At 43.2% G+C, this 17,937-nt stretch overlaps 1 protein-coding gene across 1 annotated transcript in view; it reads right to left on the reverse strand.

Annotated features, from left to right (window-relative positions):
* Positions 1-17,937, reverse strand: part of LOC126100293 (vesicular glutamate transporter 2-like) — a 266,906-nt gene that overhangs the window by 58,625 nt on the left and 190,344 nt on the right. Inside the window, exon 4 of the mRNA XM_049910900.1 lies at positions 1,741-1,974. Within this exon, the coding sequence (XP_049766857.1) occupies positions 1,741-1,974 (234 nt within the window). The remainder of the gene's footprint in view (positions 1-1,740; positions 1,975-17,937) is intronic.

A 17,937-nucleotide genomic window follows, 5' to 3' on the forward strand; every position in this document is an offset into this window, starting at 1 on the left:
GTCAGCAATATGTCTCGTGGTCTTATCGTGGCGTGTTTATCCTCTGCCATTAGGTCAGAAGATAGAAATGCCACTTGCACGTTTAGAGTAGCAGATTGACGGTGACCAACTTTAAACAGAACTTGATTAATTTTCACACACATTTATTAAAATAATAACAATCATAAACCTTACTTAACTTGATTCTGGATACTATTTACAATTGACAATCTGAAGTTTCTTTGGTCTTGGTACGTTCATCTTATTCTCACATATCTCTGATACTTGACAAAGTGTCTATACATTTCTCTTCATGGCTATGTACAGGAATATGATAATCTTATTAGGTGCAGACTGAAACTTGACTACAGACTAATGCAGACTAATGCAGACTGACTAATCGGAGGTCTGTACACTTGTTATAATACCTCGCGCGTTCAGGTATCACTGCGTGAGTGTGATCCGCGAGGAGAAAAGGTTCTACGTTAGCAGTAATCTCATTGGCTGAGTTACATATTAATGCGCGTATCGGCGGAAGCAGAATTTGGTCCGTCTCTAAGGCAGCACCATCTCGTAGTGTGGAGACGGACGAGCGCTGCGCCTGTGTTGTTGTGCTTAGCGGGGCGCGCTCTAGTGGGAAAGTTGTGTACGCGCTGCCTACACGGAACTATGTGCACAACACTGGTGATCTGTATTTTTCTACATTTTTGATATTCATACCTGGAGTTTCCATTCTTTGATAAATTTAAATAAAGTTTTTCGACATTGTCACCCAGGAGACACGCGATCTGTTGTAAATTTTTGTTTATGTTGGGGGCTGGAAATCCATGATGTAATATCTCGACTTCATGGATTTTCAGTCACCAACATAAACAAATATAATCGTGAGGAAGTGATTCCTAAAGGTATTTGTCAGGAATGTAGCCTTTTACAGAAATGAAACTTGGAGAATACGCATTATCAGATAAACAAGAATAGAAGCTTTTGAAATGCGGTGCTGCAGAAGAATGTTGAAGATTAGAGAGACGGGTCTAGTAGCTAATGAGGAGGTACCAATACTGAATCGAACAGTCTTATTCTCAGACCATCATCACTGTTTAGAGGAATGTTCCAGTTTATGACCACCCTGCTTTAGTTATTCTGCAGGGATTTTGTCTGTTCCGGCTGCTTGTTGCTCTTCAGTCGCTTCAGAACAGTTCTCACTTCTCCAGCTGTTGCAGGCGCCAGATTCTCTTCATTTGCTTCTTTTAGTTCATCCGTTGTAATTCTGTGTTTGAGCATTGAACTGAGTAGGTTGTCAAAGTACCAGTGCCACCGTAGACAAATTTCCTTCTCTTAGCTAATAATTTTGCAGCGCTGAAATACTCCCTTATTTGGGGGCTGGGGGTGGGGTGGGGGGAAGGGAGGGGAGTACAGTATATACAGACCATTGGGAGAACGTCCCTGACAATTCACGCACGTGGAGTGCATTGCACAGAGAGGACACTCTAGTGCCAAACCGAGCTCTGTAACTCGTAAACCTTGCCAAATTGATGTCTCTACCTCGCCTCCCCTGCAACTCAAGGTCGCTCATAACCTACCAACAACAAATAGTAGCATTGGCAACGAAGCTCCGACTTGTCGCAGCTAAAGTTACGGAGCAACAAAGAGGTCGTCCCAGGGCAGACTAGCACGCAGAGGTGGACGAAAGCAGCCTTGGGACTGCAGGCCACGGCATCAGCAGCGAGAGCGGCAGTACGCAGGACAGGTGCGGGCACTCACCTCGAAGAGCCCCTCGACGACGCGGACGGCGATGAGCAGGTAGAGGCTGGCCGAGGCGAGCGGCGGCGTGACGAGCGTGAGCAGCGCCGTGGTGGCGATGCCGATGCAGTAGACGCGCTGGCCGCCGACGCGCGCCGCCAGCCAGCCGCCCAGCACCTGCGTCAGCAGGTAGCCCAGGAAGAACGAGCTCAGCACCGCGCCCTGCGTCTCAGAGTCCCAGTCGAAGTCGCGCACCTGCCGGCAGCGGGAGGGACATGCGTGTCAAGTATTTTACCATAAAACTGCAGTTCCCCGAAGGATGTTTTACGTATTGTGCGTATAAAGTATAGGAGGAAGGATACATGTTCACATTTGTGGGTGATTTTTGGGGAATATAGGGATGACGGGGTGATTTAATGCATAGAGCTGGCAGCAACAGGGTGCTAACCCTGCAGAGCATCGAGCCGAACAAAGCTTGACTGACATACAGGTAGAGGTAGGGGTGTAAATGTGGAAACCCAGTTTGTTTTTGCTGTATGAAAGAAATGTTTACTTCTCTTTCAGCTTCAAAAATTAGCCAAAGCTAGTTCATAATGTTTTAGCAATGAATGTAATATTATGAAATACAAAAACTAAATATCTTAAAAATTAAAAAACATTTTCTGCTCGCACAACTCATTAATTTTTCATGAAGTGCGGGTAATGTGGAAACGCCTTAAAATTGTGGGAAACTGACTACTTGAAACGAAAACTATTAAAAATGTTAGAAACTATTTCAGTTTATATTAAATTTAAATTAGACAAAAATATTTTTAAACGCAACTGTAACAGAAAAATGCTTCACTTGCAAAAATCGCATGTGTAAATATCTTCTTCAATTCTGGCACGCAAATAATGACTCCACTCCTCACACACTACACACCTAATCCACATTTCTCCCAGTACGTCTTTGGAAAATGCGCCTCCACAAAAAATACAAATGGCATCTTCTTCAGTAGGTTTTTCTTCCCCAACTGGGAGATCCAAATCTGACCCGCCTGAAGAGACAGTTGGTGCACTGGGCTCTTCATCTGAATCCTCAGATAACTTAAGCTGTTTTTTGCATGGTTTTCTGGGAGGAGCTTCACGTTTTCTCTTGCTTTTGGCAGGTGCCTTAGGAAGCTTCTGTTTACCCTTCAGTAAGGAGTCTTCAAGGCGTGTTTTATAAGGCAAAGATGTCAAAACAGCTGATGAAGCTGGCTTAAGACCTCTGTTGGAAACCTTCCTCTTTAGAGGAGGGATTGGCGTGATACCTTGTGGAGACACAAACGTGGTACTCTGCTCAGCCCAGTCTCGTCTACATTGTACACATGATCAGCACTATAGGGTGCGGCTGGTCCCGGCGGAGGTTCGAGTTCTCCCTCGGGCATGGATGTGTGTGTTTGTCCTTAGGATAATTTAGGTTAAGTAGTGTGTAAGCTTAGGGACTGATAACCTTAGCAGTTAAGTCGCATAAGATTTCACACACATTTGATCATTTTTGAGCACTGTAGGAATGTTTACTGTACTCACCTTCCAAAATGTCAAAAAACTTGTCTACAGATTCTTTGTTGAACCCGTTTGCTGTCGAGAATGAGGTCCCCATAGGTTTGTGGATTGTGAGTTTGTTTCTGTGTCGTCTAAGAAAAAGGTCAAACCAAGCTCAACCTGCTGCATTTGAAGTAAAAGGATGATTAATATTATTTCTTTCCGCTAGCTGATATGATTCCGCTAGCTGGTAAGGTCATAGAAGCGATTATCCATTTCAACGAGATACTGTACCAACTGTTTCTCAATAGCATCAGGCAGTACAGGGTTACGTCCAAGTCTCAAACAAACACATTCTTCAGGTGACATATCACTATGCACAAACCTTTGAAGTGTCGTCTGAGGTACACTGAAAGCTTTTACTGTTCTTCTTAACCCTTAGAAATAGACGCAAAACGAATTAGAAGTAATGTATTTGATGTTGGTATTGTGGAAACGTTTCCACAATGCCATCGTATGTACGCTTCCACATTACCTACACAGTGGCCATTTTAAATTTCGGTAATTACATTAAGCAACTATCCATTTAAGGTTGACAAAGGACTGCTAAAACCTTCTATGCACCTCCCTTTATAAGCTTTCAGACCTAAAGAGAGATAACTACAAAGTATGTAGAGAAATATAGTACCACAACTTACCTCGAAAAAGGTTTACAAAATGCGCGAACGTGAATTTCATCACTGTCACGGCGTCTGTTGCTCAACTCACTGCTAACCTTCTACCTTGACAAACAGTAACAATTACAACAATTTCTGGCTGCCCCGCTAGAGTGCAACACTCTGCAGGCCAGATACTAGACGTTTCCACATTACCCACACGCTTCCACATTTACACCCCTACCTCTACGCCGTTCTGCGCCCATTCAACCCTACGCTAAATTTCGTCAGACGTTGCGGCTGGTGACTGATATTGAGAAATCCATCACCCGATGTTTCCAATGGCGAGAGACCCAGAGGACGTGCTGGCGCGGGCAACAGGCCAACACCGTCTGTGTCGTGGTAGATCAAGACACTGTGGACGACATGCAGTTGCGCCTTATCTTGTCAAAAGATAGGGCCGGCCATATACCTTACAAAATAACCGCCTATGATGCAAAGCAGAGGCGATTGTGTTGTGTACCCACTATCATCGTGCCAGATGCTGAGCCCGTACGACAGTGACAAATGGAATCTGGCTGCTGTATCGAGATGTTGCACCTATGCAAGCCAGCAACCGACAGCACAGATGGGTTATGCAGGCACAAACCTCGCAGGAGACAGCTCTTCAGATGACACACAAGCAGTAGCTGTACTACAGTCGTACAGTCGACCAGGTGGCAACATAAGGGCTGTCAGAGGCCACTGGCTGTGGGCCTCATCTCCTCTGTGGGTCGTGTGCCCGAAGGTAGTACCTGCACTATTTTGGCGCCAGGGCTACGATCAGGGAGCACTCAAAGCTAGTCCCCTGAGCCAGGTGCCAGTTGCGAAAAATTCCCACTATCGGGATTTCACTCTGGAACCACAGAGGTTGTCAGCTATGGATCTACAAATTCGTGGCCGCTTCGTTTTTCATCAGCATTACGCCTGTTTTAAACTTTTGTGCACCCCTTAAGGACTTTCATTTTTTGCTCCTCGCATATCCCCCTTCGCCTATGATTGTTTTCATGCTTAGTGTAGGAGCGTCGGATTATGGAACTTTCAATTTACAGTGACATCTTTAAGCCTTCAGCTATCAGATATTATTACTGTTCTTCCAATATTCAAAAAGTGACTTGCTTTCAGTTATTGTGTTCCAAACTAACTCCTGATGCAATGAACTTAACATTCATTTTATACTTGGGTATCTTTCCTGCGCCGCCTTTGGCAGACACATCAGTTGGCGGCAAGGTGTCTTTTTCGAATCAGTGCCTCACGTGTGTGCTCGGGTAGAAGGTGTTTTGGCGTGTGTTCTTCTGCTTTGAAGTATACTTCCTGCCACGTTCATTCCTGCATGAAATGGTGGATGTCTCTGCAAAGGTGTTGTTACCGCTCCAGCAGATGTAGCACGCCCACGAACTCCTGATTGAGCGGCTGGCGGCCATCTCCACGTCGCCTCAGGAGCTGTCCACCTGCCTCTCCCGGATCGACGCAATGGTCAAGGGCTTCTGGACGGCGCCCCCGCCATTCCAGCATTTCAACAAGAAGGTCAAGCTGTGGGTGAACTACGTCACACACACAGAACAGCACTTCTTAGCCCATGCCCCTGAGCAGGGCTGGGGGTTAGAATAAGCCCGAGGTATCCCTGCCTGTCGTAAGAGGTGACATTGGTTGTATGATGACTTGTATATGTTAAATATTAAGCAGTACATAGATAGAACAATAATGACTGATAGTCCCTTGGATGGTTGAGAAGCTGTCAATGGAAATACACTCTATTACGTCTGCAGCGTACAGTCTTTCAAATGCTCATGACGAGTTTATAAGTTGTTGACTTTTCTGATGTGAGGATACTGATGCTACTGAAGGTAAATTGGCGTTTCTTTTGGATTAGCTGATTACAGCATCACTTAAAAAAGAATATGTTTAACTTGTAAAACCCCACAGTATAGAATTTCCCTTAACCCTGCAAAACTAATTGTGGGTAGGCCACCTCTTTAAGAACTGACCTCAAAATGTTTGTGCGAAAATTGAAATGTATGACGCGAGAATTATGACCCCAGGCATAGTTCTTACAATGGAGAAATTGCAAAAAACCAAAAAAAAAAAAAAAGAAATATCTCCCTCTGACTAACATTATCTGACTGGAGTATGATTTTAAAGTGATGGCTAATACCTTCATGAACACAGACTGAAAGTCTACAACCTAAAGTAAGTGAAAGTATCGAACAGAGAGGAAGATTAAATTCAATACTCCCTCTAATTTATAAACACAAGTCAGGAATTAACAAAGAAAATGAATAATAAAAAACCTGTGACAATTATATCTATCCTAATTTTCATGAACATTAAGTGAGAAACAGAGTCACCCCGCTCTTAAGGATTTACTCTCTCTCTCTCGATGTTCACGATAAGTGAAAACCATTTAACCCTGCAATTCTCGATCGGAACAGTGACTGCTGATTGATGACTAAAAACTCACAAATCCACTCATTCATTATCAGTACAAAAGAAGGTGAGATAGGCCATCATCATGGACTCCACAAGGGTGAAATTAAGTTGAACTACTTTTCCAGCACTACGAATTATGTTCACTGTAAGGACGACTCGGCTGCGCCGAACTGTGCGCCGCGTACGCTCTGGCCCCTTTGCAAAGACGGAGTCCTCAGCACCTCTCCGGGACTCCAAGACGTGGCAGCCTCTATGGAGCTACTATACCAAGACAATCAGGACACCCTCACATCATAGCAGAATGTCGAATCGGACGCTCTCGCGTACTACCACCGAGTCGAACTGGACAATTTCACGTTCTACCGGCAAGTCGAAATGGACACTCCTACGACCTGCCGCCGAATTGAACCAGACACTGCCGCGTCCCACCGGCAAGTCCAACCAGAAACTGACTCATCCCACCGGCAAGTGCCTGTCTTGCTTCCTTGCCGGCAAAAGGTGCCAGTCGCCAATTACAAAATTACGGACCACTACGGCCCAATCACGAGGATTCCCTCCAACAGAGGCAAATAGCGCGTCAGTTCCAGCCCTCAATGAAAACATGAAACTCTCCCCTACTACCAAAAGCATCAATTTCAGTGCTGTTATCTGACGTCACACATCTTTATGCAAACCGCATGTTTTCCCACCAATGTTCATAGCCTCGCAACTGGGAGCGAGAAATTTACAGCCGCTACGAGGCTACACTTTGTTTCCTGTGGCCTGCACTTTCTACAAGTGGCAGATGCCAAACTTCAAAAGAAGTGCGCCGGCCGGGTGTGGCCGAGCGGTTCTAGGTGCTACAGTCTGGAACCGCGCGACCGCTACGGTCGCAGGTTCTAATCCTGCCTCGGGCATGGATGTGTGTGATGTCCTTAGGTTAGTTAGGTTTAAGTAGTTCTAAGTTCTAGGAGACTGATGACCTCAGATGTTAAATCCCATACTGCGTAGAGCCTTCAAAAGAAGTCAGAAAACTTAATGTGCGGGAATTTAGTGATCTGTCAGTAGACATTTGGCGCTGTATACTTCTGGAAACCTACCAAGGACTTGCAGAATCCATGCCAAGCAGAATCCCTGCTGTACTGTTTTGAAAAGTGGACGAACACACTATTAAACAGGTAGTCATAAAGTTTTGGCTCATTGGTCTATGCATGCACCCCAGAATCAGACTGATAAAGAGAGACCCTACTACCAGTGACTCGTGTTACAATATCAATAACGAATTACACCGATTTTCCACTCATAATGATAAATATAATTATTGATGAAACCAGCATGCAAAGTGCTTGCTGCATCTCAGACTCACCTACTGATGTGGAGTCGTAGGAACGAGTTGGGAGCCTCTGGGGCCTAACCTGTGGTGGTGACAGGGAAATTGTGCCATCCTGGACGCGTCTTCACTTCCCAGGATCTGCCCAACTAATGTAAACAAAACACCTCGCTGCCGGAATAGGCGTGCCAACAGTATACAACGGAATGCCGTCCGGCGCCCCGTCGTCTCTTCTGAGCTTACGTACAGCACCTCGCAGCTCGAAGTGTAGCGCTGTCAGCTGTCGGGGATACATATGGTAACCGGATGTTACCGAGACCTTACTCTGCTTCAAATGTGGCTTTACTGCCTTAGCGACATACACTATGTATTTATACTGGTTCATTTTTCTCCACCGTGTACAAACTCTAGGGACTGATCGATGAGGGGATACGGAACAAAAATAGTCTAATGAACTTACGTCAGGAAATGCGTTTCAACACTAGAGACCATTTATTGAATCGTACTTTGTTACAGAGACTGCGGTCTAATACGCGCTGTACCATGCACCAACAGATACAGTACATATAGAAAATGGTTTGCACGTGCCTCAACGAATGCGTGTACGCGCCGCAGCATGTTCTGTCTCATACGATCAATTCGGCCTGGCTGCATCCGAACAGTGTCAAAGGCAGCATGAATGTGCTGCTCCAGTGTCTCCACATCTGGAATGGGCTCTGCGTACACGATACTTCTCAGATGGCCCCACAACCAGAAATCCGGTGAACGACCAGACCATGCAACTGGACCCCCTCATCTGATCTGTCGACCAGGGAAGACACGATTGAGATGCGTCCAGACGTTAATGGCGAAGTGGGCTGCAACACCATCATGTAGCAGCCTCATAACGCTTATAATCATCAGTGGCACTTCTTCCAGTAGGGAAGGCAATATCACTCATAAGGAACGCCGACAGTTACGGCCTGTTAGGCGACGTGGGAAGAAGACTGGTCCCAAAATACGGTCGCCAGTTATCCTGGCCCACAAATTCCGGCTGCACCGATGCTGATGGTTCACTGTTACCATACCATGGGGGTTCTGCATACTATGGCACCCCGAGATCGTGGTCGCCTGATGAAGAAACCAGTGACATAAATCCTCCAGCTTGTCGCTAGTAAGCCCTGCACACGCTGTAAGTGATAGGTGGAGTAACAACTGTCATGGTGAATGTTCCACACGGTCGTCTGGCTTACTCTAGACCGGCGAGCGAACTGACTGGTACTGACACGGCGGTCGTCTTCCGCGGCGTTAATCACATTTTTCTCCAAGTCTGGTGTCCGAGCATCTCCGGTACGTCCTTCCTGATTTGCTGATACCTGAAATGACCCTGCGCCAGACAAACGGCGAAACAATTTTGCTAACACGGGATGCTGCGGTTGTTGTCGGTGGGGTCAGGTCTCCTGATACAACCCTGCTCCCCGCCGCCTTTTGCCATTTGCCTTTCCCTAAATTAAAACCATGTCGGCAAGTTCTCGATTCGAATACGGAAGCATTCTGTACAACGCTGTATCATGTCCACTACAAGGTGAGTCAGCAAGAAAAGTGGATCGGAGACACCATTAATAATTACTATGGCAGGAGAGGGCGCTAGGGCATGGCACATGAGGAACTGTAACTGTAACTGTAACTGTAGCTGCATGGTGTAGAGCGTATTAGATCGCAGTCTCTGTAACAACGCATGATTGAATAAATGGTCACTACCGTGGAAACCAACCTTTTTGGACATAGGCTCATTAGACTTTTTTTTGTCCCGTATCCTCCCATCGATCAATCCTTATAGTCTGTATGCGGTGGAAAAAATCATCCTTTATCTAACGATTAACTGACGGAGCTTTCATTGCAGCTAGTATCTAGTGCGGATTGTAGGAAAACCAGAACATACTCCGTTATACATATAACGGGTGAGTCATTAACTGCTGCCACCAAGAATAACTCCGAAAGTATGATAGGAGCTGAAAAGTTTGTGGGACAAAGGTTGCATGGGACAACGGTGGCTATAATATGACATTGGTTTTTTGGTGCTGGGTGGAGTCGCTTCAGAGATATGAAGGTCCACTTTGTATGGTTTTTTTTGTTTTGTTTTTTTAAATGGGATGCTATAGTTTGGTACTTATTTATTGAGAGCAGCTATCGATTCGAATCCAATGATGTCTAACAGTAAGGTCTTAGAAGTTCAATTAAGGTCACAAAGGTGGCACGAACGTCCATTTGCAGAAAGTGTTTGAAGTGATGACCATTGGTATCAATGAAATGCTGCAATCTTCTTATCATGGATTGAGTGGTATTCGTTATCATATCGGCACTTACAGATGCACAGGCTTTGACTTTACAAACAATGTCTTTTACTAATCCCCACAAGAAAAAATCCAGAGGTGTAAAGTCTGTCGAACGAGCCAACCACAACACATCTCCTCCGCATCCAAACAAACGATTTGGGAATTGTCTCTGCAGTTCATTTCTAGCCATCAGCGAAAAATATGCCGGACACCCATCGCCTTGATACCACTTTCTGTTCCTTGTTCGTAAAAGTATTTCTTCCAATAACAGACTACATGTTTATTGCAGGAACGTAGTTTCCTCGTTAGTAACTTTCCTTTGCCGGATATGTTCCCGATGCGTTAAAGATCCAGTTGTTCTCAATTTATCATACATCATTGTCATTGGTATCAGCTGTGGTGTAGTAGTATTAATACAAGTAGTTGCTTTCTTAGTAGACAGAGAAATTCGAGACCGCTATTGTTAGTTCTACAAATATTTCTACTGGAATAACGGAACTTAGGTAACTTAGATGTATAGTATTTTTTTTAGAAACTGTAAAATTTTACCATGAGTGAGAAGTGTGGGCTCTGTAGTAGGTTTGTGAGTAGTAGGTTAAGGTGTGGATTTTGTTCAAAGTATTTTCATTGGGGGAATGCAGTGGGGAAGCCAGTGGGCATTCTGGCTAGATCCTCTCCTGGGAATGCAGAATCTGTAGTAGAAATTAGATCAAATGTTCAAATGTGTGTGAAATCTTATGGGACTCAACTGCTAAGGTCATCAGTCCCTAAGCCTACACACTACTTAACCTAAATTATCCTAAGCACAAACACACACACCCATGCCCGAGGGAGGACTCGAACCTCCGCCGGGACCAGCCGCACAGTCCATGACTGCAGCGCCCAAGACCGCTCGGCTAATCCCGCGCGGCAGTAATTAGTTGATAGAGGAGCAGGAGCGTAGGATCTGTGCCCTTCAGGTGCAGTTACAACGCGCTAAGGAGGATCTAGATAGGTTAGGAAGGTGAAGGTTGGCGGTGAATGGGAACTGGCATTTGGCAAGAAGGCAGCTAGGAGGAGGAGGTATTCAGTTATCTTCGCGGATATGCAATAGATTTTACCAACTGTCAGAGTTGAGTGGAGAGGGGCCTCTTCTAGCTGTAGATGTAGGGAACATGTAGCAGTCCTGAGCAATTAGGAGGCCTAGGTTAGTTGCAAAGTCTAACAGAAAGAAGAAGGTTCTGCTGCTGGAAGTTCGCACGGTATAGATGTGGGCCAGCAGTTGCAGGAAATGTTGGGCAGCGAGTACCAGGTCACTAGCATTGTGAAGCCTAGTGCAGGGTTGTCTCAGGTGACTGACAGCATAGGGGAGGATGTAGGATTTTTACGAAGGAAGATCAGGCAGAGTTAGTGGGTGGAGTAGGGAACAGTCTTGATAGGGACGGGGAATATGATGTAGATGGTGATTGGTAAAAATAGCTACTGAAACTAGTGGCACTAATGTGCGTTTCGTGCAACTGTTTCAGTGTCATGATCGGTCTCATTTTAATGCAGTTGTTAGGCGCGTTAACATGGGGCTGGAGAGGGCGCTGATGGCAGAGGGCATGGGTCACATGTCAGTGGTGCCAGGTGGGTCTATCAGTAGATCGGGCTTCACTAGGCATTGGCTGCTCCTCAATAGGTGTGGGGAGGCTGGCAAAGCTTATAGGTGACAGTCTAGTGGGTGGTGGTGGTGTCACTCATGGAAATATTCCTGTAGTAGTTGGTGATAGAGCTGCACCTTTCTTAGACTGAAGGCAGCTGATAGGTATACCTGCTCAAAGGAAGTCCCACTAAGGGCTCACCTTCAGAGGACGTCATGTTTCCAAGTAGACAAGGAATTAGCATATTTCATCAAAATATAAGAGGTATTAGAGATGAAGTTAGTGAACTGCTTATAGATGTTGACTCTGAAATTATTGGTATATCTAAGCACCACCTATTAGACAATTCATAGGCTTCCTTTATCAGGATACAGATCAGGTGGATGTTTTTCAAGGAGTTCCTTGCAGGGTGGGGGAGTGGCTATCTACGTAAAAAACAGTATTCCATTTGAGTCCATATCACGTATCACGACACTGCACTGAACAGATATTTGAAAGTTGTGCAGGGGCAGTTGAATTTAGTGAAACTAAATTTCTAATTGTTGTTGTTTATAGGTCCCCTAACTGACTTCAGAGCATATCTGCTCAGGCTAGAGAGAATTCTTAATTCACTTTGTAGGAAGTTTCATAAATTAGTTATATGTGGTGACTTCAATATAAATTTTTTATACGATGGTGCAAGGAAGAGGATGTTGGTAAATCTCCTAAATTCATCTGATCTGAGGCAGACTGTGTTTTTTCCAACTAGGGTGCAGGGGAACAGTAGCAGAGCCATAGACGATATTTTTATTCATTCTTCATTACTAGATAGGCAGGCTGTTAGGAAAACGGTGAATGGATTTTCAGACCATGATGCACAAAGTTTAACACTAAAAGGCTTTTGTACTCAAACAAATGTCACATATAATTGAAAACTACGTTGGAAAGTTACTCCAACAGCAATAGAGAGTTTTTTAAACCTTGTCAGGGAACGAAAGTGGCAGGATGTTTATAGTACCAATAACATAGATGATAAATATAATGCTTCCCTTAACATATTTCTCGTGCTCTTTTAGAGTTGCTTTCCATTAGAACGTTCTAAATGGGGTACTAGCAGTAACAGGCAGCCAGGGTGGCTGACTAGAAGGATAAGGATATCAAGCAGAATAAAGTGGGAATTATATCAAAATGTTAGACGTAGTCACAATCAAGCTCCAGTAGCCTATTAAAAACAGTACTGTAAGGTGCTTAAAAATTTTATTAGGAAGGCAAAGAGTATGTGGTATGCAAATAGAATAGCTAAATCAGAGGATAAAATTAAAACAGTGTTGTCAGTTGTGAAGGAAGTGTCTGGTAGCAGCAGAAATATTTCTGTTACTGACAAATCATACATGTGTACAGTATTTAACATTCATTTTCTGAGCATTGCTGGTGAATTAAATAAAAATTTACTTTCTACAGGGAATCATGACTTTCTTATCAAATGCCTCTTCGAGTTTAATGTCTGAAATAATCCTCTGTGGTACAGACAAGGGTCACTGAAGGCTAAGGACTCTCATGCATACAATGGAGTGTCTAGCAGAATATTAATGTACTGTGCTGCACATGTTAGCCCTGTTTTTAGCCACAACTGTAATTTTTCATTTAGGAATTGGCAGTTTAATGAACAGTTAAAGTGCTCATTAGTAAATCCGCTTGATAAAAAGGGAGAAAGGGATAATGCAGACAATTTTACGCCTATTTCTGTGCCAACAGTGCTTGCTAAAGTTATTGAAAATGCTGTTTCTGTAAGGATAATTGATCATTTTATATCACACGATTTGGTACCAAATGTACAGTTTGGCTTTAGAAGTCGTTTAACGACTGGAAATGCTATATTCTCTTTTCTGTACGAGGTATTGGATGGTTTAAACAAAAGGTTTCAAACGCTAGGCATATTTTTTGACTTAACTAAGGCGTCTGATTGCGTTGATCACAAAATATTGCTCCAGAAGCTGGACCATTATAGAATACGGGGAGTAGCTCACAATTGGTTCACCTCTTACTTTAGCAACAGCCACAAAAGGTCATTATTCACAATGTTGAGAATAACTATGATGTGAGGTCTGCGTGGGGTACAGTTAAGTGGGGGGAGCCCCGGGGATCTGTGTTGGGGCCACTTCTGTTCCTTATTTATATAAATGATATGCCCCCTAGTATAACGAGTAACTCTAAAATATTTCTGTTTGCTGATGACACTGTTGTTGTTGTGGTCTTCAGTCCAGAGACTGGTTTCACGCAGCTCTCCATGCTACTCTATCCTGTGCAAGCTACTTCATCTCCCAGTACCTAATGCAACCTGCACCCCTCTGAATCTGTTTAATGTATTCATCTCTTGGTCTCCCTCTACGATTTTTACCCTCCACGCTGCCCTCCAATACTAAATTGGTGATCTCTTGCTGCCTCAGAATATGTCCTACCAACCTATCCCTTCTTCTAGTCAAGTTGTGCCACAAATTTCTCATCTCCCCAATTCTATTCAATACCTCCACATCAGTTATGTGATATACCCATCTAATCTTCAGCATTCTTCTGTTGCACCACATTTCGAAAGCTTCTACTCTTTTTTTGTCTAAACTATTTATCGTCCACGTTTCACTTCTATACATGGTTACACTCCATACAAATACTTTCAGAAAAGACTTCCTGACACTTTAATCTATACTCGATGTCAACAAATTACTCTTCTTCAGAAACGCTTTCCTTGCCATTGCCAGTCTACATTTTATAGCCTCTCTCCTTCGACCGTCATCAGTTATTTTGCTCCCCAAATAGCAAAACTCATTTACTACTTTAATGGTCTCATTTCCTAATCTAATACCCTCAGCATCACCCGTTTTAATTCGACAACATTCCATCATCCTCGTTTTACTTTTGTTGATGTTCATCTTATATCCTCCTTTCAAGGCGCTGTCCATTACGTTCAGCTGCTCTTCCGGGTCCTTTGCTGTCTCTGACAGAATTACAATGTCATCAGCGAACCTCAAAGTTATTATTTCTTCTCCATGGATTTTAATTCCTACACCGATTGTTTTTTTTGTTTCCTTTACTGCTTGCTCAATATACAGATTGAATAATATCGTGGATAGGTTACAACCCTTCCCAACCACTGCTTCCCTTTCGTGCCCCTCGACTCTTCTAACTGCCATCTGCTTCTGTACAAATTGTAAACAGCTTTTCGCTCATTGTATTTTACTCCTGCCACGTTCAGAATTTGAGAGAGAGTATTCCAGTCAACATTGTCAAAAGCTTTCTCTAAGTCTACAAATGCTAGAAACGTAGGTTTGCCTTTGCTTAATCTATTTTCTAGTCGTAGGGTCAGTATTGCCTTACGTGTTCCAACATTTCTACCAGTTTTTCCATTCGTCTGTAAAGAATTTGTGTTAGTATTTTGCAGCCGTGGCTTATTAAACTGATAGTTCGATAATTTTCACATCTGTCAACACCTGCTTTCTTTGGGATTGGAATTATTATATTCTTCTTGAAGTATTTCGTCTGTCTCATACATCTTGCTCACCAGATGGTAGAGTTTTGACACGGCTGGCTCTCCCAAGGCTATCAGATGTTTTAATGGAATGTTGTCTACTCCCGAGGCCTTGTTTCGACTTAGGCTTTCAGTGCTCTGTCAAACTCTTCATGCAGTATCATATCTCCAATTCCATCTTCATCTACATCCTCTTCCGTTTCCATAATATTGTCCTCAAGAACATCGCCCTTGTATAGACCCTCTATATACTCCTTCCACCTTTCTGCTTTCCCTTCATTGCTTAGAACTGGGTTTCCATCTGATCTCTTGATATTCATGCAAGTGGTTTTCTTTTCTCCAGAGGTCTCTTTAATTTTCCTGTAGGCATTATCTATCTTACCCTTGGTGATATACGCCTCTACATCCTTACATTTATCCTCTAACCATCCTGCTTAGCCATTTTGCGCTTCCTGTCGATCTCATTTTTGAGACGTTTGTATTCCTTTTTGCCTGCTTCATTTACTGCATTTTTGTATTTTCTCCTTTCATCAATTAAATTTAGTATCTCTTCTGTTACCCAATGATTTCTATTAGACCTCGTCTTTTTACCTACTTGATCTTCTGCTGCCTTCACTATTTCATCTCTCAAAGCTACCCATTCTTCTTCTACTATATTTCTTTTCCCCATTCTTGTCAATCGCTCCCTCATACTCTCCCTGAAACTCTGTACAACCTCTGGTTCTTTCAGTTTATCCAGGTCCCATCTCCTCAGATTCTCACCTTTTTGCAGTTTCTTCAGTTTTAATCTACAGTTCATAACCAACAGATTGAGATCAGAGTCCACATTTGCTCCTAGAAATGTCTTACAGTTCAAAACCTGGTTCCTAAATCTCTGTCTTACCATTACATAATCTGTCTGAAACCTTTCAGTATCTCCAGGCTTCTTCTATGTGTACAACCTTTTATGATTCTTGAACCAAGTGTTAGCTATGACACTAGCGTGGTAGTAAGGAATGTTGTGTGCAACATTGGCTCGGTTTCAAATAGTGCCGTTCAAGACCTAAGTTCACGGCCTGTAGAAAATAAACTAACGCTAAATCACAGTGAGACTAGGTTTTTATAGTTTCTAAAACACAATTCCACAAAATCTGACGTTTTAATTTCACAGAATGGGCATATGATTAGTGAAACTGAACAGTTCAGATTTCTAGGTGTTCAGATAGATAATAAACTGTTGTGGAAAGCCCACGTTCAGGATCTTGTTCAAAGACTTAATACTGCCATTTTTACTGTTCGAACGATATGTGAAGTGAGTGATCGTTCGACACGAAAATTAGTCTACTTTTCTTATTTTAATTCGCTTATGTCGTATGGTATTATATTTTAGGGTAACTCTTCCCATTCTAAAAGGATATTTTTGGCTCAAAAAAGGGTGGTTCGGGCAATAAGTGGTGTAAGTTCATGAACTTCTTGTCGACCCCTGTTCACGAGTCTGGGTATTTTGACATTGGTCTCTCAATATATATATATATATATATATATATATATATATATATATATATATATATATATATATATATTGCTTACTGTCATTTCTTGTTAACAATATTACCTTATTCGCAAGAATAAGCAGCTTTCACTCAGTTAATACTCGGCAGAAATCAAACGTGCATTTGGGTCGGACTTCCTTAACTCTTCTTCAGAAAGGTGTGCAGTATACTGCTGCATCCATTTTCAGTAAGCTACCACTCGAATTCAAAAATTTTAGCAGTAATTCAGGCGCTTTCAAATTGAAACTGAAGAGATTCCTCAGGGGTCACTCCTTCTATTCTGTCGAGGAGTTCCTTGAAAAATTAAGCTGATTCTTGTTGTGTTGTTGCGTTTACTAAAACTTATGGATTGACTGCTTTCGGGTTCATATACATTTTTTAATCTGTTATTGCTTTTGTGTTGTAATTTCATGTACTGACACGTTCCATGACCTTGGAGATTTGCTCCTCAATGTGGTCCACGGTACTTGACGTGTAAATAAATAAAATAAATAACATGTTTAAATGTACGATGAGTACGCTGAGGATATCTTTCAGCGTATAAGTCTCTAGCTACCACTGAATTTTGTTAGCATTCTCCGTAAATGAGAAGCATATCGACTTGTTCTTCGAAGTAATAAATCATTCACATTCGCTTGATTCTAGTCTTACCGTTCCTATTAGTGTTGTACAGCGAAACCGACGAATGGTGTTTACATGTCAATGGCACGTTCATGGATACGCCGCATTCGGCGAATATTTACTATTTGCACGATATCCGAGATATACGAGGGTCACTCCAAAAGAAATGCACAATATTTTTTTTAACGCCAACACTTTCAGTATTCTGCAAACACTTCCTTCCCCTATCCCAACGTAGCGTGACAATTGGTTCACTGTGATGCGTCTGTCAGCAGTCACCAATTCGTTAACTCTCTGCACATTGTCTGGAGTGTGTGCAGTACGAGGCCTGCCGCTGCGAGGTCAATCCTCAATATTGCCGTGCCCGCTTTCATCACGTAACCTGCTTGCCCACCGACTAACTGTACTGGGATCGACAGCAGCATCTCCATCCACCTTTTTCAACCGCTTGTGGATGTTTCCCGCTGCCTCGTTTTCACAGCACAGGAATTCTACGACAGCACGTTGCTTCTGACGAACGTCAAGTGTAGCAGTCATCCTGAAGACATGCTGTGACGGCGCCACTCACGGTAACAGGTTGAACTAAGTTTGAAAACAAGCGGGAACGATGTATCTACACACTGTGAAACTTCCACAGATACAGAATGAAAATTGTATTTTTACAAAAATAGTGTGCATTTCTTTTG

The sequence above is a fragment of the Schistocerca cancellata genome, chromosome 9 (assembly GCF_023864275.1).
Source record: "Schistocerca cancellata isolate TAMUIC-IGC-003103 chromosome 9, iqSchCanc2.1, whole genome shotgun sequence".
In the NCBI taxonomy this organism is placed as follows: Eukaryota; Metazoa; Arthropoda; class Insecta; order Orthoptera; family Acrididae; genus Schistocerca; species Schistocerca cancellata.